This window comes from Guillardia theta (assembly GCF_000315625.1).
Source record: "Guillardia theta CCMP2712 unplaced genomic scaffold GUITHscaffold_121, whole genome shotgun sequence".
In the NCBI taxonomy this organism is placed as follows: Eukaryota; class Cryptophyceae; order Pyrenomonadales; family Geminigeraceae; genus Guillardia; species Guillardia theta.
In genome coordinates, this window is record NW_005434553.1 from 56,119 (window position 1) to 80,460 (window position 24,342).

Sequence of the window (24,342 nt, forward strand, 5' to 3'; positions counted from 1 at the left end):
AAGAGCTCGCAACTGACGCCTGACCGACACGTGCTGGGGAAGGTCCTGGAACAAGTTCATCAGCTCATCGTGTCAAACTCGGACATCCTGCAGGAGATATCGCAACCTCCTGCTACTGCAGACTCGCTCCACGTCAACGAGGCCCAAGAGAGAACAGAGACAGGCAGCGGGCTGGGCAAACTGACCAGGAGCAACAGCACGCAGACCAGCAGTAGGCGTTTGCTGCTGAGACTAAGTGGAGCCAGAGCGTACATGGACGAGTATACCATAGATGAGGTAAGTCGCCAATACCATCTTCCTATTCTCCTCCCTCCTCCTCCTCCTCCTCCTCCTCCTCCTCCTCCTCCTCCCATCTTCAACAGCCACCACCATCTTCATTACAGCAATCTGATTTTCCTTGCAGCCGGGTGGAGCAGATGGAGAGTCTCAGCGTCTTGTAGTGATCAGAAGGCACAAGAGGAGGCAGCAAGATCTCCTCCTCCTCCTCCTCCTCCTCGCCTGGCGGGCAAGCGCATCATCGACGAAGCTCGTCATCGCATCGAAACATGCTCTAGCGCTACCTCCCCTCAGGTCCTCCTTCCTCCTCTGGCGCTCCCGCCGCTCCGCCGCGCTCATGGCCTACCGCTGCTTCCATCACCTGAGCCGGCGACTGAGATGCAGGCTGAGGTGCGAGAGGATGGGACATCTGTACAGGAGGGAGCAGGAGAGGCACAGGCGGCAAGTGACTCACTTGTACCTCTCCTGGTCCCTTATGAGCTGGCGGCTGCCGCAGAGCTCAGGCAGGCAGCAGCTCGTTTGTTGAGCCTAGTATTCGCCATGCTGCCATGATGTCATTTTCATGTAATACTAGCCTATCATGTGAGTGATATCAGTGATGTGATGTGATGTGATGTGATGTGATGTGATGAGATGTGACGTGACGTGATGAGATGTGATGTGATGTGATGTGATGTGATGAGCCTGAGACTCTGATGTGATCGATCCGACGGTTGGTACAAGACGGTCACTGAACTCAGTCAAGAGTCTCAGACTTGCTCAGAGTCAGTCACCCGGGAGTCAAGTCCGAGGGCCCGCCGCCGGGACTCACTGCGGCCCGCAGGGTGACTTAACTTTGAGTGAGGTGACTCGGATCGGACTGGCACCGGGCCGGACATGAAGCCCGGCTGATCGGACTCCACGTTCGAGTAACTCACAGTAACCGTAAGCGCTCGCCGAAGCCTAAGTTCCGAGCGTTTAGGTCGAGCACGTTGGATTTTTTTCACTTTCAGTTCAACCGTTGAATCGGAAGGACCATCATGGCACGTGACCGTAGAGTCAGCCTGGGTGGCTGGCCCGTGGCCTGAGACTCACGGATGTGGCCGGCGGCCCGTCGAGATGATCGGCCGGCCCCCCCGGGGGCCCGGCCGGGCCGGGCCACGGCCGGTACTGACTCAGTGAGTGACCGAGCAGGCGATGAGAAGAGATGATGATATGCGGGGATGAGGCTGATCCATAAAATGATTTTTTATTTTAAGTGAGCGCGGACTCCACCCTTTGCCACCACCCTACCTTGTTCTCAAAGTACCCCCTTATTCTGCTTGTTTGACGTGGGAAATTGCTACCTGCATGAGTACCCTACCCACTGATATGTGAACCTTTTCTTTACTTCAGCTCAAGTAGAACCTATGACAGAATCGTCCGATATATTTCCTAGGACCCAACTAGATACCACTAGGACCCCTACTTTGACTTTTCAAAACACGTCGTTTGAAATATGTGACCCGGTACCGGTGGTTTTTTGAGACTTGAATCTGTGAGGAGGTCGGGGTGTGATTCCGATGGGGGTGGGGTTGATCTCGAAGGGGGTGGTAATTCAAGTAGGGGTAGGAGGCCTGCTCAGCATAAATATGTCTGCAAATAATGGGGTACTTGGAGGATCAGAATGGGGTCATGAGGACAAGGGGTAGAGTAGGTACGGATACAATATCCAATAAACGCTCTGCCCAATGACCCCCTACCCACCTGTAAGAACAACTACCCCTCTCATTAAGCATTCTTTCTACCCCACCCCCCTCTTGTTATCTCCCTTCCGTCCCCTCCTCCTGCTCTACCCTCTTCTCTCCCCCTGCACTCTTCAACTACCCCACCCCCTCAGTAATTCTACACCCTCCTCCTTTTTGTCGCCCACCCCTCTCTTTCAACACTTTTCCATCAAAAATACCCAGGTGTACCCACCCCTTTCACATCACCCTACCCATAACTAATTTCCCTGTGGCGTTACACCCCTCGTCTGGAGGGAATGACCCCCACCTCCCTCAGGATGGTCGATGACCCCCTACTGAGCAGTGCTACTTTTATGCACATGAGCGCCATGGCAAACTCGGGGGTTAGATGGAGGAGAGAGGATGGAAGGGAGGGGAGATGGCAGGAAGAGAAGAGATGATGTGGTAAGATGGACAAGGAGGAGGAGAGGAAGGAGGTGAAGCTTAGGCAGCATATTAGTCGGGGTTGATTCATTCTTCCTCCACGTTGACCTCTCGACGTCAGATCACGGTCTAGTGAAGAGTGTCGGGTGAATGTGGGATATGAAGAGGAAACACGGAGAGAGAGTGTGTGTGAAGGACATATCGGCTTGTTTGCTTGAGGGACAGTGAAGAAGCATCTAAGACGTGGCGAGCATTATGTCTGATGACGTTACTGAAGCATACCGCAGGCTGGAAGTTATCGTCTTGTATCAAGGGCTGAGTGATCGTTCATGGCTGCTCAGAGATGATCTGGATCGGGGGATGAAGAGGAGGATCATGTGAGAAGGTAGTCGGGGTAGGAGAGATGGAGAGTACGAGCGTGATGCACCAGATCAACGAGTTGACGTCTGAGCTGGATGTTCAACTCAGCATGGAGAAGCGATCTTCGAATACAGAGCACCGTCTCATTGAAAACGAGACAGAGGAGAAAGACGAGATCGACGCCGTGGTCGTGAAGCAACTGAAGAGACTGAGGTCTGCCATGGACGCGATCAATGCCGGCAGGTGTATGGAAGTGATGAGCTCAATTTCTATCCGAGAGACTTCGATGGTGAGCACGGGTGTTTGCGCCGGCACTGCTGCTGATTGTTTGCATGTAGAATTTCACTATTGCATCCGAGAAGGAGGTTGAGAACGAACAGACGTTGGCATCGGCAAGGCATGAGGATATCTTCGAATCGGAGATAGAGTGGGATCCAGAAGGTGGGTCCGAGGTCGTGAGGGATGCAGGAGCATGCGAGGGTGAAGAGATGGTTGAAATGCGACTTGGTTGAGGGAAGGATCACGTTGAGAGGCTTTCCTGTGAACTTGTTTCATAGCTTGTTAGCTTTCAAACTAGATTCTTGATCTCACCCTCCTACCTTGACATCTCGAGAACTCCTTCTTACTCGCGATGTTGCAGAGTTAGCCCCCGGTTACACAGAACCGGCTTACGTGCGATATAAGGTGACGGTGAATGTGTTGAAGGCGCTTGAGTGCTGATCATGAGCTGTGTGGCCAGACCATGAACAAGAAGTCAAGGAGAGTTTCGATCCACTCAGATGGAGTGCTGGTGATCTTTCTGCCCATACCTTCAACCTTCTCCACCACTCTTCTCTGCCTCTTCGCCCTTCACCTCCATATTGAACTCCACGCGCAGCAGCCATGTCCCTTCCTCTTCACCGTCTCTCTGCTCCCCCCACCCCGCACCTCTCTTTCTCTCGTCGTTTTTCAACTCTTTGACGAATCTCGTTTCTCACAGTGCGTTGCGAACATTCATGATGCAATTGAGAAGTTCACGTCGATGCCGGTGCTGAGAAAGGTGACGTGCACTCGGCAGCCAAGAAAGCTCCAGCTGACGACGAACAGGAGGTGGAGAACGTTGAGGCTTGGTTCCGAGGGGAGGAGATGGACAGGGCAGAGCAACGAGTGCAAAGCGCAGCATCAGGCTCAATGAGGGAGGCGGAGGATCTTTCAACAGAGCAGGGGGAACAAGGCGAAATTTGTGAAGTGGAGGTTGACAACACAGAGATGTAAGAGGAGAAGGGGACGGTCGCTTGAGTTTTAGTCTGGCTCGCAGGGAGCCCATCTCCATGAGTCTGGAGGAAAGGATCGAGACGCTGAAATCCTCCACCGCCTGCACAGGTTCAGATTCCCACAAGAACTGAGATTGAAAGAGCCTCTGACCTCTGCTGCTCCTCCAGCTCGACGCGTCGACGAATTTTGTTTGCGGGGAATCGCGCGGAAGCTTCACGTGCGGAGCTTTAAGAGGGGGTCGACGATAGCCAAGAAGGGAAGGTGATGCGAGGCCGAGGCGGAGAAAGTGGATTGAGGGAGAGGAAGGGATATTCCTTTGAGGGGAGGGAACAGGAGAGGAGGGTTGAGAGAGAGGGAATGCGGGTTGAAGAGGGGAGGACGGAGGGCTGCATGGACGGAGGAGGGAGGGGAGTTGGCTGACGTTCAGGCGCAGTGAGGGAGACAAGATGTTCTGGGTGGCGTCGGGATGCTGCACGTGCGTGCTAGACGGATCGGTAGGAGTGCAGGAGGAGGAGGAGGAAGTGACGTATCAGTAGGAGATCGACAAACTTAGCCGCGGACAATGTTTCGGAGAAGTTTCTATGATGAATCTGTGCAAACTATGGTACGAGAGGGCGGACGAGGTGGAAAAAACGGCTGATGGGATTTGCGTTGTGCAGTCAAGGGGGGATGCTGGAGGAGGAAGCGCGGAAACAGTGCAGGAGAGGAGCAGGTGATATCCGGCTTGTGAGCTTTGCAAGAGGCTGTGGGCTGGGAGCAGATGGAGGAGCGAAGGGCAGAGGGACGAGGGAGACGCAGGCGGCAATAAGAGATGAGGAGACTGATGTTCTCGTTCTCGCAGACATCATGGCGACTGAAGACGTGGTTCTCCTGGAGCTCTCCTATAAGGACGCTCTGCCCCTCTCTCGCACCGCTCCCAACCTGTGGTGTACCCTGGTGCGTCACTGGCCCCAGCTGGAGTGGAGCTGACGTTTGACAGGATGACATCTGCCGGTTGCGCTCGAAGCGTGTGGAGTCTCGAACACAAGGAGGGGAGTAGAGGACGCGCAAGGAGGAGGGAAGAGAGAGAATAGGGGACGAGGGGGAGGGCTGCAGACGGGTCGTCGAGGTTGCCATGAGCAAGGTGAAGGCAATCGAGCAGCGCAAGGCAGCAGGCGATTCACCAGGGTGAGGTGGGATGGGAGGGTGGGAAGCTCAGGAAAGGCGTGTAGATACAAACTTAATGTTGGTGTTAAATTTAAGGTGAGCGAAAACCCTCACGACAGTCTTCACTCGTTCACTCTCTGTCCACATCCTGTGCTCTGGTGTGGAAGGACCTCGCCTGAGACGCTCTCTTGACTCCCTCGGACGAGGATTGCGAGACGTGCTGAGTACGCGACTGCAGAAGAAGATGAGAAGCAGAAAGAGACAGAAAGGGGAAGGGGCACAAGAGGCTGATGGAGAGGAGCAGGGAGGGAAGAGACTGAGGATGAGGAGCAGGAAGAGGAGGATGTAAATCACCTCGAGCAAGAAACGATTCACAGCATCAGCAGCGCGTTGACCCTCGTTGATGGCCCACACGACGAGCGACTGACCTCTCCTGCCCACCAAATGTCAGGGATCGTTCTTCCTTCTTCCCCCCCCCCCCCCCCCGTCGTCCTCCTTTTCTTCTCCCTCCCCCTCCTTCGTTCTTCCATCCCCCTCCCACCACATCCCTTCTCTCCCCCCTCCTCTCTCTCCTCTCCTCTTGTTGCATCCTCTACTCATCTAAATCTCTCGGGCTCACCGGCAGTCTCCCGCAGCAAACACGCCATCCACTGACGTTCTGTAGCCATCACCGTTGGATCCGTGCATCGCCTGAGCCCCAGGTCACTCTCCCGCTCATCAGCCAACAGCACCCTCTGCCTCCTGCCTCTTCTCCTACCTTGATGTTGGACTGGGGAGTGGCTTCGGTCTTGAACGCCTCGACCAGGTTGGGGTCGGGGCCCACGAAGCCCATGGCGAGGATGACAGCGTCGGTCTCGATCAACTGCTCGGATCCCTCGATCTCTGCGATCGTTGGCTTTCCGTTTGCATCTCGTGCAACCTGACGTAATGAGGTCAAGAAAGAGAACTGCAGAGGCCACGGGGGGAGGAGAAGAGACGAGGAAGCAAACAGGCGAAGGTCAAGGGATGCGAGAGCGGAAAGTTGGACATGCACAAAATGGAGAGGAGGCGGCAGGCAACCTTGAGAGAGACGATCTTGATGGCCTTGACGTTGCCCTGCTCGTCTCCGATGAACTCCTTGGTCATGACGGCATACTTGCGAGGATCGGCGCCGTCGCGCTTCTTCACCTGATGAAACATCACTCAAGACAGGCTCCCATGCGGTGGACTAACCTCTTCTTGTCCATAGTCCGTCCTGAAGATGCGGGGGTAGGCGGGCCAGGCATTGGCGATCTCGTCACGAGTAGGGGGAGGCTTGTCGAGGAGCTCGAGGTTGACGAGGCTCTTGCATCCATGCCTACATGCTCGTCAGCACCCGAATCTCTCTCAACTCGCTCAGCCTCCGCACCTGACAGACGTGGCGGTGCAGTCGGTTCCCGTGTCTCCGCCTCCGATCACGACCACACGCTTTCCACGGACATCGATGAAGCTGCCGTCGTACTCGAGCTTCCAGTCCTTGTTGCCCTTCGCCGATAGTCTTAGGTACAGGCAAAGGGGAGGGAATCGTCTTTGCAAGGGCAATACCTTGTACGGGGTCCTGAAGGAGATGGCGTTGGTCATGAGCTCAGGGTTCTGGCGAAACAAGGCTTGTTGCTGCTTGCCCAAGAACTCCATGGCAAAGTAGATGTTCTGAAAGGTACAAGCCATCACGCATCTCCCTAGCCGGAAGCTTCGTCGTCACCTTGAGATTCCTGCCAGGGATCGGAAGGTCTCTTGGCTTCGTGGCTCCCACGGTGAGCAGGACAGCATCAAACTTGCTCTTGAGCTGAAACATCGCGAGTCAGTCGCAGCCGCCGCGAAAACTTCTCCTGACCTGATCTGCAGTCACGTCCTTGCCGACTTCGACGTTGCAGATGAAGTCGATTCCTTCGGACTGCATGATCTCGAGCCTCCTCTGAACCACTCTCTTGTCCAACTTCATGTTGGGGATGCCAAACCTAGAAACATCGTCAGCTCAAGTTCGATCTTAAGCGGTAGACATACATGAGAAGCCCTCCTGGTTTGGAGTCACGCTCGAACACAGTGACCTGCAAGACAAGCATGAGAGCTGCTCGACGTCGCCAGCTTGTCAAACCTTGTGTCCCATCTGGTTCAACTCATCCGCAGCTGCCAAGCCTGCTGGACCAGAGCCGACGATCGCCACGGTGAGTCCAGTGCGATCCTATCACCCCTCCATCGTCAGCTATGCCATGATAAAGAGGTCTCACGCACCTTGGGGATCCTGGGCTTGACCCATCCTTCCTTGAAACCACGATCGATGATCGCGTACTCGATGTTCTTGATCGTCACTGGCGCAGCGACCAATCCGGCAACGCAGGCACCCTGCAATGCAAGGAATCAGGGCGGACCGACGGCAAGGACACTGCCCCAAAGACCTCGCAAGGCGCAGGGCAAACTCGTCCGGTGAACTCAGGGAAGTTGTTGGTGGTAAGGAGACGATCAAGAGCGGTCTTTAAACCAATATGAGTTTTGATGAGCAGACAAAATCGATCCCTTTACCTTCCATTGCTCCTTGAAGACAAGCTCGTTCCACTCAGGCATGAGGTTGTGGATTGGGCAACCCGAGTGAGTCTGACAGAATGGGGTACCGCAGTCCATGCACCTGGAATAATTGTCAAGACGCGAAACCGAGCAGCACATTGCTGACCTCGCTGCCTGGCGCTTTCTTTCAGCATCGTGAGCCTTAACAGGAGTGTAGATCTCTCCCCAGTCCGTGAGACGCTCCGATGGCTCACGGTAGGGTTCAGGGATGCGCTCGATCTCCACGAACCCACGGAGCTTATTGAACTTGGTTGCGATCTCCTTCTCGCTAGGCGTGTGAGCCTGAACCTTAATCTTCTTAGCGTCCATATCAATCTGCTCACAGTCCAACATCATCTTGGAGCACACATGACGAGTTTCGCAAACCTCCAGGTTCTTCTCCTTGTGGCTCTCTTCGCGACCCTTCCAAGAGTCAGCGTCCGCAGCCTGCTTCCTTGCTCTCTTGTAGTCAAGGGGGAAGACCTGCAGGGCCTCAGCTACTCGAGAAAAACGCAGGACCAACTTCCACCTGAACGAACTTCTCTCTCTCCACCTCCCAGTTGTCCAAGATAGATTTGGCAACGGTAGATCCAGTAGCTGCAAGATGTTCCTTGATGTAGCCGATGAGTTCTTGCTCGTAGATATCGCCTTCCAGACGCTCGAAGTCCCTCATGGGCTCTGCGAAGTTTGCCTTGTACCTGAACATTCCCCAAGCAAGTGTCAGTAAGAAAACTTGAATACCCTTTGAACATGTTACCTGAGCTGACCCTTGGGATCATATACCCAAGCAATTCCACCACTCATTCCAGCAGAAAAGTTCTTGCCAACTTCTCCCAAAATGACGGCTCTGCCTCCGGTCATGTACTCAAGTCCATGATCGCCACAGCCCTCGACGACAGTGATGGCTCCGGAGTTACGGACTGCGAACCTTTCGGCTGCGATACCTCGGAAGAATGCCTGGAGACGCTTTCACGATGAGGGTACGGGTGTAAGCCTAGCTTACCCTCCCTGAGGTGGCTCCATACAGAGCCACGTTGCCAGTGATGATGTTATCCTCGGCAACGAAGCCACTGTAGTTCACACAATCAATCAAGTAGCAACTATACGAAATCAGGAACACACCGCTTCAAGTTCCTGGGGTCGGGGTTCACCACGATTTTGCCACCGCAAAGACCCTTGCCAGTGCCTGAGTGAAAGTGAGCTCACAGTAACTTCTCTCTGGCCGATCAAGACCGTCGTTGGCGTCTCCAGTGACAATCATGGTGACTCCCTTGGTAAGGAATGCACCGAAGCTCTGGCCAGTGGAGCCATGAACCTTGATGGTGATGGTGTCATCTGGAAGACCAGCTTCTCCGTACCTGTTGAACCACCTGTCAGATACCCGACCGCTGCTTTTCTGCTCCCATCGCTACCTCTTGGAAATCTCATGGCTGAGCATTGTACCGCAGCTGCGTTGGATGTTGATGATCTCAGTCTCAATGGTGACAGGTTTCTTGGACTCAAGCGCCTCTTTTGCCTTGGGGATGATGATATTGTCGATGTGCTTCTCCAACTCATGATCCTGCTTGATTGCACTCCTGGTGATTGCCTTGGGGTTGATCAAACCCGGGAGAGTGAAAGCAGGGGTGATGATTGAAGACAGATCAAGGTTCTTAGTCTTCTTGTTCCTGATTTCTTCGTTGAATTTCAAGAGATCAGATCGGCCGATGAGATCATCGATTTTCCTGATTCCGATCTTAGCCATGTGCATTCTGACCTCTTCGCCAATCATCCACAAGAAGTTGACCACATGTTCCGGCAATCCCTTGAACTTCTTGCGCAGCTCTGGGTCTTGAGTAGCAATGCCCACAGGGCAAACGTTAAGGTGGCACTTTCTCATCATGATGCATCCGATCGAGATGAGTGGGGCCGTGCTAAATCCGCATTCTTCTGCTCCAAGCATGAACGCCATGATAACATCCAATCTACACGACGTGTCAGATACATAGAGAGTTGTCTCTCCCCTCTCTCGCCACAGTAGAGAAATGAGACAGAGGCAACACCGATCGACACTCACCCAGTCTTCATTTGTCCGTCAGTCTCCAGAATGACTCGCGACCTCAAATCGTTGATCACGAGGGTTTGATGAGCTTCTGCAAGACCAAGCTCCCAAGGAAGACCAGTGCTCTTGATACCACCCCATTGAGCTGCACCAGTTCCACCGTCATGCCCTGAGATCAGGATATGATCCGCCTTCGCCTTAGCAACACCGGCCGCCACAACTCCTACACCGACTTCGGAGACGAGCTTGACTGAAATTCGTGCAGCAGGATTTGAGCACTTGAGATCGTAGATCAGTTGCGCGAGGTCTTCAATCGAGTAGATGTCATGGTGAGGGGGGGGCGAGATGAGCCCAACTCCAGGAGTGGAGTGGCGAAGCTTGCCGATATCCATGGATACCTGACGCAAGGGTTAGGCACAATGCCAAATCATGCTGTCAGACAGCACCTTGAATCCAGGAAGCTCTCCTCCTTCACCAGGCTTTGCTCCTTGAGCCATCTTGATCTGAAGCTGAATAGCATTGGTGAGGTAGTTGGCAGTCACACCGAATCGCCCAGAGGCGATCTGCTTGATAGCACTTCGCCTTGAAGGATCAACAAGCCTTTCTTCACTCTCTCCGCCTTCTCCAGTATTGGACTTGGCACCCAGACTAGGAGAACGAGTGTGAAATTCAACATTCAGCAGCATGAGATTCAACAAACCGGTTCATGGCCAAGGCCAAGGTTTCATGAGCTTCCGCTGAGATCGATCCCAAGGACATTGCACCGGTCGTGAACCTCTTGACGATTTCGGCCGTTGGTTCAACCTCGTCAATCGAAATGGGGGTGACGCCCGTCGTGTTGAACGTCAGTTGGCCACGAAGAGTGACACCTTGAACGAGCTTGTGCGAGATGTTCATATACTTCTCGTATGCTTCGCGGGAATTTTTCCTGGCAGCTTCCTGAAGCATGGCCATCTGTTCCGGTGCATTGTAATGCAGCTCGCCACCATCACGATAGTGAAAGTCTCCCAGGTTGGGGAGCGAGAACTTGTCATCGTCGGAGTCGAATACTCCGCCGACACGAGCAGCAGTGAATCTTGATTCGATGCCGTAGTTTGGTTTGTATCTGCATGGCATCATATCAGATCAGGATCGTTCGAAGATTCAACATCCATCAACAAATAGGCAGAGTCTCTGGGAACGAATCGACTCACCCAGTGCTCTCAGGGTCCTTGGGGAAGGCCATGTCGTGATACTTCAGCATATCCTCAAGCAAGATATCAAATGTGACTCCTCCGATGCGAGACGGGGTTCCAGTGAATGCTCTGTCAATGATCTCTGAGCTGATACCAAGGGCCTCGAAAATCTGTGCTCCGCGGTAGCTTTGCAAAGTGGAGATTCCCATCTTCGCCATTACCTACGAGTGCGTCTTCAGGAAACGAGCGCAACACTTAAGAGGAGCAATACCTTGCGAACTCCGTAATCAAAGGCTGATTTCACACGGTCCGTGATCTCAGCATCCGTGTACTGCATACCAAGGCGACCTTCATCGCGAGCCTTGTGCAGAGCATGGTAACAGAGATATGGGCAGACAGCATCCGCTCCCATACCAAAGAGGAGAGCATAGTGATGCACCTGAGTAACTGTCATCAAACTTCGTTGGAACGATCATAGATGGAAAGAGAAATTGACCTGATGTGCAGATCCGCTCTCAAGGATCAAGCCACTCAATGTTCGCAACTTCTGCTTGATGAGGTACTGATGCACACAACCCACAGCAAGCATCGAATCAATCGGGACTCGTGTATCGGAAACCTTCTTGTCTGAGAGGCAGATGATTTTGAATCCTTTGCGGACTGCATCTGCAGCTTCCTTCTCGATCCTGTCCAACTCCTTGAGCAACACTTCCTTCGATGGTGGATTGCTAGGATCCTCATAGGGAATCGTACAATCGACCACATAGGTCTTGTATCCTTTGTGGTCCATATGCTTCAAGGCATGCATCTCCTCCAACGAGAGGAGGGGGCATTCAACATCAATCCTTTCGGATTGATTGCCCGCCTTGTCCAGTAGATTTCCCTCAGGACCCAAAGGAAGTTTCAGTGACATAATGAGCGACTCTCTCAGGGGATCGATGGGAGGGTTTGTAACCTGCACCATTCTGTCAATTTCAAAATGTTCCATCCTAAGTCAAGACCTGAGCAAAGAGCTGTTTGAAATACTCGTACAGCAAGCGAGGCTTCAAGGAAAGGCATGCAAGAGGAGCATCGTTGCCCATGGACCCCAAGGCCTCTTTGCCGGTTGCTCCCATAGGTGTGATGATTGTATCGACAGCCTCAGTTGTATAGCCATGAGCAGTGAGAAGCCTGTTTGTTGCACGCAAGTTCTTCTGATCCTCGGGAATCTTAGGTGAAACCTCAATGACCTATTATTTGAATCAGTGAAACAAATATACCATCTGTCAGCCTCAAACCTTAGAAAGAGGGATCATTCCATCAACCCATTCACGGAAAGGCGCGTTGGTAGACAATTGCTTCTTGAGCTCCTTGTCACGAACAATGCATCCCTCTTTGAGATCCACCATGAAGATCTGACCGGGGCGCAATCTTCCACGTTCAATGATGCTTTCAACAGGGACAACATCCTGAAGACATCCGACTTCTGAAGATAGAATAACTTCTTCAGGTACTCCACTTCCATTCGAATCGGTAACGTAGTATCTGCTTGGCCTCAAGCCATTCCTGTCCAACGTAGCACCAATTACATCTCCGTTTGTGAAAGCGATCATCGCAGGACCATCCCACGGTTCCATCACATTGGAATAGAACTTGTAGAAAGCCTTGGTATCTTCATCAATATTGCCATCATTTTGCCATGGCTCTGGAATCATCATGAGCATGCACTCCGCAAGAGTGCGGTTGGATCCGTGGTACATGAACTCTAACACGTTGTCATATGAACCCGAGTCGGATTGTGACTTGTCAATCACTGGCAACATCATCTGAGTCTTTTCCTTGCCAAGCTTAGGCGAGAGGATCACACTTTCTCTTGCAGACATCCAATTAGCATTTCCCTTCAAAGTGTTGATCTCGCCGTTGTGGCAGAGCATGCGCATGGGCTGCGCACGACTCCATGAAGGAAACGTGTTTGTGGAGAAGCGAGAATGAACCAGAGCAAGATACGTCTCAAACTTTTCGTTCTGAAGATCCAAGTAGTACTCCCGGACTTGTTCAGGAGTGAGCATGCCTTTGTACACAATGGTTTTCGATGAAAGGGTGCAAGGATAGAACTCTTGCGTCCAATCGCGACCCTACATATCAGTTAGCGCAAAGGTAAACTCAAGAAACTGGATAGAATACAAGATCGATGAAAATTTCTGCGATTTCTCTCTCGAAAACACGTCTGAGGATCATAAGTTCCTGCATCAACATGAGAAGTCTAGCCGGCAGAGACCCAGCGTAACACAACAAGATTGCCACACCGTCTCAAGCACTTCCGGAGCCAATTTCGCCGTCGGAGCCACAAAAACTTGCATGACCTTGGGCTCACAAGCCAAAGCAGATGGGCCTGAATGAACAGGGCATTATTTCAAAGTGATTTTCCCTTTATCCTCTAACCAATTGTGGAGTTGTTTGTGGGAACGTCCCTCCAATGAAGAATCTTGAAACCGTGCTCCTGGCACCTTCAGATACACTCATTCGACCTTCTCTAACACTTCAGTCAATACCTTTTCTCGATGATTCCCTTGCACTTTTCAAGCATTCCAGGCTGAAAAGTACTCAGCTACGCAACCTCCGGCAAAAAGATGAACTGTCAGAGACCCACCTTTCTTGAGAAGAAGATCAAGCCAGAACCATACTCTCCACGAGGGGGCAGCTTCACACCAGCCTTCTCACACTCTTGACGATAAAAGGTGTCTGGCATGGTGAACAAAACTCCCGACCCATCTCCAGTGTTGACCTCGCAGCCACAACCTCCACGATGTGCCATCCTTTCGAGGACCTGTCATGCTCAAACGTCAGTGTCGTTCCATCGACGTGCATGTTTCGAAGTGCCCCCGAAGTATGATGTGTGATAGAGAGCAAGGGTGCAACTTTTAGACTCGCCTGAAGAGCGTTCTTCACGATCCTGTGACTCTCCGTCTTCTTCAAGTTGGCAATCATACCAACACCACAATTGTCTCTCTCCAGGGCAGGATCATACATCCCCTGCTTTCCTGGCAGCATGGTGTGTGAAGTATACTGCGATCTCGCGCCCGACGCGCTCTCGGCGTTCAGGTCGTCGGCCCTGGAAGAGAAGCCTCTTGCCAGAAACCCGGGCAGCAATCTGATCCCTTCATACCTGCAGATTCCAAGTGAGAAACAGCACCAGGAGATTCATGACTTGCGTGCGAAATCATGTTCACTATGAGGGCATGTCCACCCTCCATACGCGGTCAACAAGGTCAAGGGGTCGCAACAGCGCTACATCGGCACAAGAACAAGAAGCTCAGTATGGCGGCGATGAAGCAGACATCTAGCCGCCATCCGAGCGCAATGCAGGGGAGGTGAACATTCATTTCCGTCTGGTTGAAACTTGCCTGCCAAGAAGGGCCACGCGCGGCTGCATGCCGCGTGAGCGAAGCAGCCCTGCTGCTCGCTGCATGCTTGCCGCCGAGTTGGTGGGGTTGGCAAACCTATGGGGTGGGGTGTTCAAATAGCAGGGTACAGGTGACCAGCAAGGTCACAGTCCGGTAGGGTCATCGATTGCTGGGGGTGGTCTAGTGAAGATCAGGGTGATGGCCTTAATTTACATAGGGTGGTGATAGGATAAAGGATGGGTGGATGAACGCTGGAGATGGTGGTCTCACACAAGGGTGGACTACATTGCTTATTTGGTAGGTAGTGACCACGTGAATCAGATGGTGGGTGGTTGAAATAGTGGGGTGGGGTGGAACAGATCAAAAGTAGGGATGCAAGCTATTGGGGAATGTGGAGAGACCCGGAAGTAGGTAGGGTCATCCATTGGTAGGGGTGGTGAGAATAGGTAGTTGTCTAGGGTACACAAGGGGTGATAAAGGCAAGATGGACAAGGGAGGGTAGTAAACGGAGACCGTAAAAAGAGGTAGTGACAATATGATAGGGTGGGTGGGGGTAATTGAAGGTGGGTGGTAATAGTAAATTTGGAGAGGTTAGAAGATGGCTTTAATGGGGTGGGTCCTGAAAATAGGGGTCATTTCACTGCCATAAGTTGTTTGCCAGGGTAGATGGGATAGAGGGTGGGTACTTGAGATCAATAAGGAGGGGACGGTAGATGTGCATAAACGATAGGGGTGATTACGAAATTGGAGTATGTAGGGTACTTCATTGGGGAGGGTGGGGGTTATCAGACAGATACATGTGGTAGGGTGGGAGCCGCTTCCTTGTGGCTCTGCAGAGGGTCTATAAATTGATTTTATTATAGTATATTGTATTTTGATCGTAGGGAAAATCTGTGTAATAACAATATAAGAGCATGAATAATTCATAAACAACAATTGAAGCAATTAAGAACGTGCAGGGTTTGGACTCACCACAGGTCCCGGCGAAAGGCAAAGGATGTCGAGGGGGTAGAGGAGTGGCCGAAGGGTGGTAGGGTCCTGAGTGTGGCATAACCGCGACGGGTCGCTTTGGACCTCGGAGGGTCGTTAGTTTTAATATTAAATTAGTTTTTACATTTTCTTGATTGATAAATTTAAATATATATATTATTGATTGGGACAAAAACACAATTTTGAGCTATAAAACATAAATAGCTCTATAAAACTCTTGGAAGAGTACAAGAGATTGTTGGAATAAAACCCTAATAAACTTCTAGCCAGGCTCCCGCCGCCCGGCTCCGGCTGAGTGCCGCGGCCAGGGCTGGCACTCAGTGACTGGCCGGGCCTCCGAGTTCATGCACTGCTCAAAACTGAGTTGCGCCGGGGGCCGGCCTCCGACAGTCACTGTGGGACTCAGTGACTCGGGACCGTCACGCTTCACTGCGCCGTTCACGGTTCAACTTTGGCCTTATTTACTCACTTGAAGTTAAGTTAAAGATCAGTACGAGGACAATCAGGAGAGTCGTCGGACTCGGCGAGGAGGCTTGACCCTGGCCGACTCGCACTCTGTCGCGCCAGGCCAAACGGCGAGGAGAGAAAAGACCGTCTCAGGACAGCGCTCGGAGAACCAAACCTAATCCGACTGAGGCTGCCACGGCCAACAGTGCCAGGCTGTCCCGAGTCCGGGCCCCCAAACTTAACTCAGTGAATTTGGCACGGTTCACCCGGTGACCGGGGCAGCCGCTTGGCGCGGCCCGGCGGGCCGCCGGGACTGAGCCTCGGAGTGTTCGGGCACCGAGCCGGTGACTCGGTAGCCTAGTACGGCACTCAGACGGTCATTCGGGGCCCGGGGCCCAGATACGCCTGTTGCCAACCCGGCTGCTACTGTACGAGCTTTCTAGGCCCCTGGTGCTAGGAAGTGTATAGGAGTTAAAAATAGAGGGATCTCTTTACTCAAAGTGAAGGATCTGGTCTTACCTTCGGTCTACCCCCTTTTCGGATGATGATGAGGGGGGTGGGGGGCCCATGAGTGACTTTTTCTTTGTTTGCTGATGGGCGCGATGGGGTTTTGTGGCAGAGGGAGCGAGTAGAGGAAGAGAGGAGGAGGGAGGGAGAGAGTCAGGTGGGAGCGGGCAAGAGAGGGAGGCAAGTGAGAGGAGACTTCAGCCTCAGGCTTTGTAAGGGAAAACAGTGATCTTATTCGTAGGAAGTGAGATAGCCTCTACAAAGACGATTGGGATCGCCTGCAAGAAATAGGGGACGAAGGAGGCCGGGATATTGAATGGCGGAATTTTCAGAGAAGGTTGTGAGCCTTGGAGGTCAGATCAAAGCAGAACAGGGTGTGAAAAGTTCCTGCCAGTGCGATAGAACTCGGGTCAATGGTCTTGGGTACTTAGTTGCAGTGAGCAAACGGTGATCTGTTTCCATAAATGATCAACCACGCAATCAAGCATGAATGCAAAAGTATGCTTTGTGAGTCCTTTTGAATCGTATGGCAGATAGTATGAAGTCAGGTTGATGAAAGCAGATGGAAGAGGATCAGGAATAGGGAGCTTAGGATCCATGGCAAATAAGATATTTACTGCTGACTCCCGAAACTATCCTGATTCTTAGACTCTCGAGAGATTCCGTCATGAGTTACTTTTATTAATCATGTCTTGAAGAAACTTCCAATATCCTCTGATTCCTCCTGCAAGAATTAGCAACCAAGACTTCGATATGGTTTGTTGGGCAAGTAATGTTTAGGTAATGGCAGGGGAACGAGGAGCGAGAAAGAGATATCATGATAAAAATCAATAACACAAGAGATTCCCTTTGGGGCGTGACTAATGGATGACAGCTGAAGCAGTTGATGAGGGGAAGTCAAGTCAAGGAGAAGGAATACTGCTCCTCTGCGTCAGGTTTTAGCGGATCTCATGGCGGAGGAGCTCCAGCACCCTGTGAGCCCGAGCTCGTTCTTGAACTCTCGCGCACAGAATGAGAGGCAGAGGTGACTCCTCCTTGACCTTCGTGCTCCACTCCCACCACTTTCCCCACCTCTCCTCCCACCTCTCCTCCCACCTCTCCTCCCACCTCTCCTCCCACCTCTCCTCCCGCCTCTCCTCCCATCCCAGATTCGTCTGCCTATCATTCATTGTGTTCTTCCTGCTCACCGTGGCGAGTTGTCTTTGCTTGCAGGCTGCAGATAAATTTCAGAGAAAGGTTGGCAGAATGGAAGACGGAGGAAGCGGCAGGTACGCCTCGCCCCAACAAGATCGCAGCTGCTTTCCTCAACAAGCTGCAAAACGCATCGAGGCTGGGGGATGAGAACGACATCAAAGAGGTTCTACACCGCATCGTTTCAAAGCGGAGTGAGACCCAACAGCTCATCGAAAAGTTGAAGCAAGACATGAACAGACGGTCGAGAGCCAAGGAGCACCAGCTACCTGAGAGCCCATCTCAGGCTGACCTGTACGAGAAAGCCCAGCACATTCAAACGGCAAGCATCGATGTCGACGATGTCGGGCTGTACTCCAACGTTGAAGACAAAGAGCTCAAGTGGCCGAATGCGCGAGAGAGGATCCTTGTGTTCGATGACATCATCAAGTCTCAAGCAAGCTCTGCTGGCGTCCCTTCCCCTGATCTCCACCTCCTCAAGGACGACCGTTTGCTGCCCGTCATGAAGCTCGAAGATGAAGGTGCAGTCCCTGCTCCTTCCCCTTGCTGTCATCCCTCTCCTCCTGCTTCCCTGGCAACCTCTCTCTCTCTCACTGCTGCCAACTCCCTCCCTCGTTCCCTACTCTCCCCTTGCCCCTCGCACCATCTCCACTGCCGTCCTTCACTCAAGACAAACTTTGACGTCTCTCCTCCCCTCCCCCTCTCCTTCCCTCCGTTGCAGGTGTTACAAACAAGGAGGAGCATCGCAACCAAGTTCAAGGAGGAGAAGGACGAGGAGCAGCCGCAGGACCTGAAGGTGGAGAGATGGAAGTTGGAGAAGAGAGTGCGGGAGAACAAGGAGTTGAAGACACCACCAAGGGAGGAAGCGGCGACGGCGACGGCGGCGGCGGCGGCGGAAGAGGAGGAGGAGGAGGAGGAGCAGCAGCAGCAGCAGCAGCAGAAGCAGCAGCAGCAGAGCAGCAGCAGCAGAAGCAGCAGCAGCAGTCACACGTTCTGCAGGAGATGGAGCCCGAGAAGAAAGACCGAGGGAAGTTGGAGGGAGGGAACTGAATGGCGAAAGGAAGGAGAAGGGGAGAGAGATCAAGAAGACATAAATGAGAAAGTGCAGGAGGAGCAGGAGGGTGCAGGCGAAGGAGGAGGAGAGAAAAGTGAAGGAAAGAAAGTCGACCTCCCATGGTTTTCCTTGTTGAGTCCCAGCGGTACTGGAGATTTCTCAGCTCGTCCGCCCGTGTACGAGCCAGACGTCACCTGCTCCTACTCCATCCACCATGACGGAGACGAAGACTCGGGGTCATGCTGCTCCAACCCTCGCGAGTTGGAGGAGGAAGGGGACGAGACAGCGGGAGAGAAGGAGGAGGAGGAGAAGTTTAAGCAGGCATCGTCCTCCCCAGCAAGGAGAGGCGTCCATGCTAAACCAGCCCTTCTTGCTCCTGTTCCTCCTCTGCAACTTGGCAGTACTGAGAGGAGGACTGGAGATGTTTGTACGAGCTGCTCAGCTTTGATCGTGGACAATACCGACAATCATCTTCACTGCGCGGGGCTGCCAGCCGGAGGGTTCGAGGGTCTCTGCTGCAACTGCTCGCAAGGAGCTGGAAGACAGGGATACAACTTGTTTGCTTGTAAACACTGCAGGAGGAGAAGGTGAAGGATTGTTTGCTATCTCTGCCTCTGCTGCCACCGCTGCCAACATGGTTGTGTCTGTCATAGAGAATTCATAATGTATGTGGTTGTAGTTCCAGTCGTGAAAGTTGTTGCTGTTGTAGCCGTTGCGTTGTTGTCTGCCCTGACGTTGGAAATGTTTTTCCTGTTTTGTTCCTCAGGGTCGTGGAGTCGGAGGTTCAGTCGCGTCTAGTGGGAGGAGGAGGATCGCAGAATGATGACGTCATCGCCCAGTGCCTGATGATGCCCGAGCCGAAGCCGTTGATGAAGGAATCTCCGATGAAGAGAGGTAGCTGAGGAGGAGGAGAAAAAGGAGGAGGAGGAGGAGGACGAGGACGAGGACGAGGAGGAGGACGAGGAGGACGAGGACGAGGACGAGGACGAGGACGAGGACGAGGACGAGGACGAGGACGAGGACGAGGACGAGGACGAGGACGAGGAGGAGATGTGGTACCATGCATTGATGGTGATGGTTGACATCAAACAGAAGACCCGCAAAAGAATGAGATTCTCCTCTCTTTCTCCTTCTTCTTCGCACGTGCTGTGAGACCGAAATCAATGGCGTCGTACATCTTGATCTAACTCGTCCCAGCAGTTCACAAGGGAAGACACGACTAGGGTGAAGGAGCACTTCATTGAAGACCTTGTTGATCTCTGGGTGTTGAGGAGAGAACAAATAGACATGACATGTTGGTTTTTCATCTTCTTCCTCCTCCTCCTGCTCCTCGTCACAGTTGCTGCAGGTGTCGAGGGAGCGATCAGTGTTGATGTGACTTTGACTTTCCATCGTCAAGAGGACGCTGATAAGGTTGGATGGAGGAAGAGGAAGACGAGGACGAGGGGGGGGAGAAAGAAGAGGACAAGGACAAGGACGATGGCAAAGGCAAGGACAAGCAGCAGGGGCAGCAGGGGCAGCAGGGGCAGCAGCATCAGCAGCAGGAACAGGAGAAGCAAGAGGAGAGAGGAGGAGCAGGACGAGGGGGAGGGCGCCCCTCAGCAGAAGGAGAAGAAGGAGAAAGAGGAACAGTAGGAGGAGGAGGAGGAGGAGGAGGAGGAGGAGCCTTGTTTCATTTGCTTCTCATTTTTTTCTGCAGCTCTTGAAAGAAATTTTCTTTGATAACGAAAGAGACGATGAAGAAATTCCCGACAGGGGAAAAGTCACTCGCGACCTAAGAGGGTCCTTTCCTCCCCTCCCTCCTCTCCCTTTCTCCTTTTCCCCTCTTTCCTTGTCCTCTCCTCCCCTCCTCTTGCCTTCCCTTCCCTCCTCCTCCTCTCCTCCCTTCCCCTTTTCTTCCCTTCCCTTCTTCATCCTTTACTTCCCTCCCGTCCTCCCCCCATCTCCTCCTTCAGCTCCTCCTCCTCTCCTCTCCCTCGCCTGTCCTTTGGCTTGTCATCCGAGTCTTTCAGATTTCAATCTTCGGCCCAACAAGATCAGCCAACAAGACATCTCCTCCCCTTCCATCACCCCCGAACCTCTCGATATGTAATCCTGCTCCTGCTCCTGCTCCTGCTCCTGCTCCTCCTGCTCCTGCTCCTGCTCCTCCTGCTCCTGCTCCTGCTCCTGCTGCTCCTGCTCCTGCTGCCCCTGCTCCTGCTCCTGCTCCTGCTCCTGCTCCTGCTCCTGCTCCTGCTCCTGCTCCTGCTGCTCCTGCTCCTGCTCCTGCTCCTGCTCCTGCTCCTCCTCCTCCTCCTCTGCTCCTCCCCCTCCTTTCTCCCGTTTCTTCTTTCACTGCTTCTTGTCCTCTTGTCACACTCGAATTCTAGGGATGCTGATGCGCCGCAAGACGGGAAGGTGAGAGGAGGAGAACAGGCCGAGAAGTGGGAAGGTGGACAGAGAAAGGAGGAAGTAGAGAAGAAGGGAATCGAGGAGGATAACGAGCGAGAGGAGGGAAGGGGAACGAGGAAGATGGGGAGAGGAAAGGAGAGGATATGTTGGAGAGGCAGAGGAGATGGAGGAGGAGGAGGAGTACGTTGTTTGGTTGACGGACTTGACAGATGGAGGCTTCGCTGAAATCGCATGAATGGAAGTGAAAAGATGAGACGATGAGACGAGTGACAGGTTATGAAACAGGGCGATCTTTGAGCAAGATGAACAAGATCAGCATCAGCATCAGCATCAGCATCATCAACAACAACAGCAGTTCAACATAGTTGATGGAGAGCAACAGGGTGAAATTCTTCGATCATCATCACTTGTAACTTTCTTTTCCCTTGTTTCTCCTCCCATTCACAGATTCTCAGACTGCGGGAGAAACGTCTGACCATCCCCAACAAGATCACAAGATAAAGAATCAAACAGAGGGTGACAAGACTCCATCCTTTTCCCTTCTGCCCCCCCCACCCCCGCCTCCTCCATATGATATCTGTTTTCACTTCCTCTCTTGCTCCTCCTGCTCCTCTGCTCCTCTTGCTCCTTGTCCTCCCCCTCTCTCTCTTCCCTCCTCCTCTCACTTAAGGGTCAGCGGGCAGCGGGAGCGACTCGTCGGCCTGGCAATCGCAGCTCAGACAAGCCTTCGCCTCGCACGCGAGCAAGCAGACAAGCGCAAAGGAGGAGGAGGAAAGAGGTTAGGATGTAAATCAGAGCAAGGAGGAGGAGCGGATGGGAATGGCTTTGAGACAGGAGCAGCAGAAGAACCATGAGGAGGAGGAGAAAGAGGGGGGGCAAGAGGAGGAGACTGAGACATGGTTGACAGGATACGCGGAGGAAGCGAAGAAGAAAGAGGAGGAGGAGGAGGAGGAGGAGGAGAAGCGTCGACAGAGGCTGAAGGAGGTAGATGGAGATCTGTTGCAGCTCGCCAGGTACCTCGGGATGGAGGACAACGACGAGGACTTGCTGTGGATCGCAGAAGCAGCAGCAAACGCTCCACTTCCTATCGGGTACAACAAATAGGAGGAAGAGGAGGAGGAGGAGAACAAGGAAGGAGGAAAAGAGGAGGACGAGGACGAGGACGAGACTAAGAACGAGCAGGTGGACTGAGCATGAGACGGAGGAGGGATCGATCTTCTATCACTCTGAGCGGACGGGCGAGTCTTCGTGGGAGCATCCGAGCGACAAAGATTTCAAGCAGCTCGTGAAGAAGATCAAACAACATGAGCAAGCTTCACTAGTGGTACCTCCTCCTATTCCTCCTCCTCCTTGCTGTTCCCCAACTTGCCGCCCTTCCTCCTCCTCCTCCCCTCCTCCTCAATTCCTTTCACTATTGATCTTCTCTCTTTTCACTTCGTCTCAGGCGGCTGAGAAGACAATCCAGAGCATTCAGTTGAAACTCTCGCCCGCGTCCTCAGCTCACGTGGGTGCCGTGAGGAGAGAGGGAAGGGCAGGAGGAGGACGAAGAGGACGAGGAGGACGAGGACGAGGACGAGGACGAGGAGGAGCAGGACGAGGACGAGGACGAGAAGGACGAGGACGAGGAGGAGCAGGACGAGGACGAGGACGAGGACGAGGACGAGGACGAGGAGGAGGACGAGGATGGACTAACTTGATAGCAGGATATGTCAAACAAGGGAGGAGAGACGACAAGGGAGTCGTTGAGCTTGTCGGTGAAAGACATTGAGAACGAGTTCAACAAGAGGATGAGAGAAGAGATGAAAAGGTTGAGAGATGTCGACCAGACATGTTGTCGTAGCATCTCGTGTCAGTTTCTGGTTGTCTGTCGACTTGATCTCTGTTTCGTTCTTCCCGTTGTTTGGTTGTTTATGACATAATGCAGTCGAGAAGAGGAAGAGAAGAAGATGAAGTTGATGAAAGAAGAAGTTCAAAAACAGGAATCATCAAATCGTCCAGGTGAACATCGACAAGAAGTTTTGACTTGCATTATCTGCTTTTCTCATTTTCTCACCCACAAAGTAGACTCGAATCTGCAAGACAGTCAGAAACAGGTCAGTTTTCCGCTGTATCCTTCCATCTTCTGACTACATTGTCATCATCTCCATCATCTCCATCATCTCCATCATCTCCATCATCTCCATCATCCAGCTGCAGGTACGGCTCGAGTCCGAGCATGCAGATGCTTCTACGTCTCTCCGCACGAGGAGCCAACAAGTTCGAGTTGACGTTGCGATGAATGAAGAGGAAGGGGAAGACAAGAAAGTGGCGAACAGGCTTCAAGTGATGAGCAACTCCTCCTGCTCCTGCTCCTGCTCCTGCTCCTGCTCCTGCTCCTGCTCCTGCTCCTGCTCCTGCTCCTGCTCCTGCTCCTGCTCCTGCTCCTGCTCCTGCTCCTGCTCCTGCTCCTGCCCCTGCTCCTGCTCCTGCTCCTGCTCCTGCCCCTGCTCCTGCTCCTGTTCCCCCCCCCCCTTCCCCCGCCTCCGTCGTCGTCCTCTTCCTCCTGCTCCTCTTGCTCCTCCTTTCTCTGTTTTTCTCCTTACTCCTGCTCCTCCTCGTGCTCCACTTCCTTCACACTTCATGACATGTGAACAGATAATTACTGCTCGGCTGCTCAGTTTCTTTCAGATGTTCATTGCAGTGAGAAGCTCCTCCCCTCCCCTCCCCTCCCCTCTCCTCTCCTCTCCTCTCCTTCTCTCTCTCCCTTTTCATTCTTTCTTCAGCTCTTCATCGCGATTGTTGTCCTCCTCGAAGCTGCTGATCCTCTTTCAACCAACGTCGCGGCAGTACAAGATGCCTGCATGGTGACCCACTGCAACAGCATCCCTCATCACATTCACTTCCTTCGTCCTTCACCACATTCTCTTCCTTCATCCTTCACCACATTCTCTTCCTGCTGCTCCTCCACCAACTTATTCTTGCTTGTCTCTGCAGATTTTCGTATTTCTTGCTCGTCTATGTTCTTCGATTCTTCTCTCCTTCTGGCTTCCATCAACCTTCGCGTCCTCTCCCCTCCCTCACTCCTCTCGCCTCCTCCTCCGCTGGACTTGTCAGTTCGGCGTCTTCGCTTGCATGGTCGGTGAAGACTAAGGAGGAGAAACAAGACAACAGCATCAGAGGGAGCAGGGAAAGGATGGAGAGGGTTGAGTAGGAGCAGGAGGAGCAGAAGCAGGGAGGAGGGGCGGGAGGAGGAGAAGCAGGAGGGACAGGAGGAGGAGGAAGAGCAGGAGGAGGAGGAGGGACAGCAGGAGGAGGAGGGACAGCAGCAGCAGCAGCAGCAGCAGCAGCAGCAGCAGGAGGAGGGACAGGAGGACCAGGAGGAGGAGGAGAGGGTATGGAACTGATTCAGTGGGTAGGGATCTTGTCTTGACAGCATTCACAACTTGAGCAACTTCATTTC

At 52.9% G+C, this 24,342-nt stretch overlaps 4 protein-coding genes across 4 annotated transcripts; 3 read left to right on the top strand and 1 right to left on the bottom strand.

Annotated features, from left to right (window-relative positions):
* Positions 1-2,808: 2,808 nt before the first annotated feature.
* On the top strand, positions 2,809-4,555 carry GUITHDRAFT_146279 (hypothetical protein; the record flags this gene model as incomplete). The annotated part of the gene is made up of 9 exons (XM_005822639.1): positions 2,809-3,054; positions 3,104-3,206; positions 3,406-3,449; positions 3,505-3,555; positions 3,745-3,804; positions 3,852-4,015; positions 4,063-4,127; positions 4,187-4,280; positions 4,453-4,555. The coding sequence occupies 9 exons, from the start codon at positions 2,809-2,811 to the stop codon at positions 4,553-4,555; spliced, it is 930 nt and encodes a 309-aa protein (XP_005822696.1).
* Positions 4,556-5,221: 666 nt separating this feature from the next.
* GUITHDRAFT_165899 (hypothetical protein) lies at positions 5,222-13,970 on the bottom strand (the record flags this gene model as incomplete). The annotated part of the gene is made up of 37 exons (XM_005822640.1): positions 5,222-5,397; positions 5,520-5,598; positions 5,785-5,855; positions 5,923-6,084; positions 6,225-6,332; positions 6,378-6,501; positions 6,553-6,668; positions 6,729-6,833; positions 6,886-6,969; positions 7,018-7,141; positions 7,188-7,231; positions 7,279-7,365; positions 7,416-7,526; positions 7,580-7,654; positions 7,704-7,806; positions 7,852-8,060; positions 8,112-8,207; positions 8,254-8,422; positions 8,482-8,681; positions 8,728-8,794; positions 8,847-8,910; positions 8,931-9,082; positions 9,137-9,688; positions 9,781-10,163; positions 10,212-10,413; positions 10,466-10,870; positions 10,959-11,161; positions 11,212-11,379; positions 11,437-11,895; positions 11,942-12,169; positions 12,218-13,054; positions 13,104-13,163; positions 13,226-13,311; positions 13,362-13,426; positions 13,472-13,512; positions 13,570-13,746; positions 13,839-13,970. The coding sequence occupies 37 exons, from the start codon at positions 13,968-13,970 to the stop codon at positions 5,296-5,298; spliced, it is 6,450 nt and encodes a 2,149-aa protein (XP_005822697.1). The 3' UTR covers positions 5,222-5,295.
* A 3,247-nt stretch (positions 13,971-17,217) lies between these two features.
* GUITHDRAFT_118103 (hypothetical protein) lies at positions 17,218-19,664 on the top strand (the record flags this gene model as incomplete). Its single annotated transcript, XM_005822641.1, has 5 exons — positions 17,218-17,291; positions 17,480-17,979; positions 19,192-19,228; positions 19,279-19,350; positions 19,403-19,664. 5 exons carry the CDS (start codon positions 17,218-17,220, stop codon positions 19,662-19,664), a joined length of 945 nt encoding a protein of 314 aa, XP_005822698.1.
* Positions 19,665-21,722: 2,058 nt separating this feature from the next.
* On the top strand, positions 21,723-22,600 carry GUITHDRAFT_118104 (hypothetical protein; the record flags this gene model as incomplete). The annotated part of the gene is made up of 3 exons (XM_005822642.1): positions 21,723-21,994; positions 22,086-22,227; positions 22,439-22,600. 3 exons carry the CDS (start codon positions 21,723-21,725, stop codon positions 22,598-22,600), a joined length of 576 nt encoding a protein of 191 aa, XP_005822699.1.
* Positions 22,601-24,342: the final 1,742 nt, after the last annotated feature.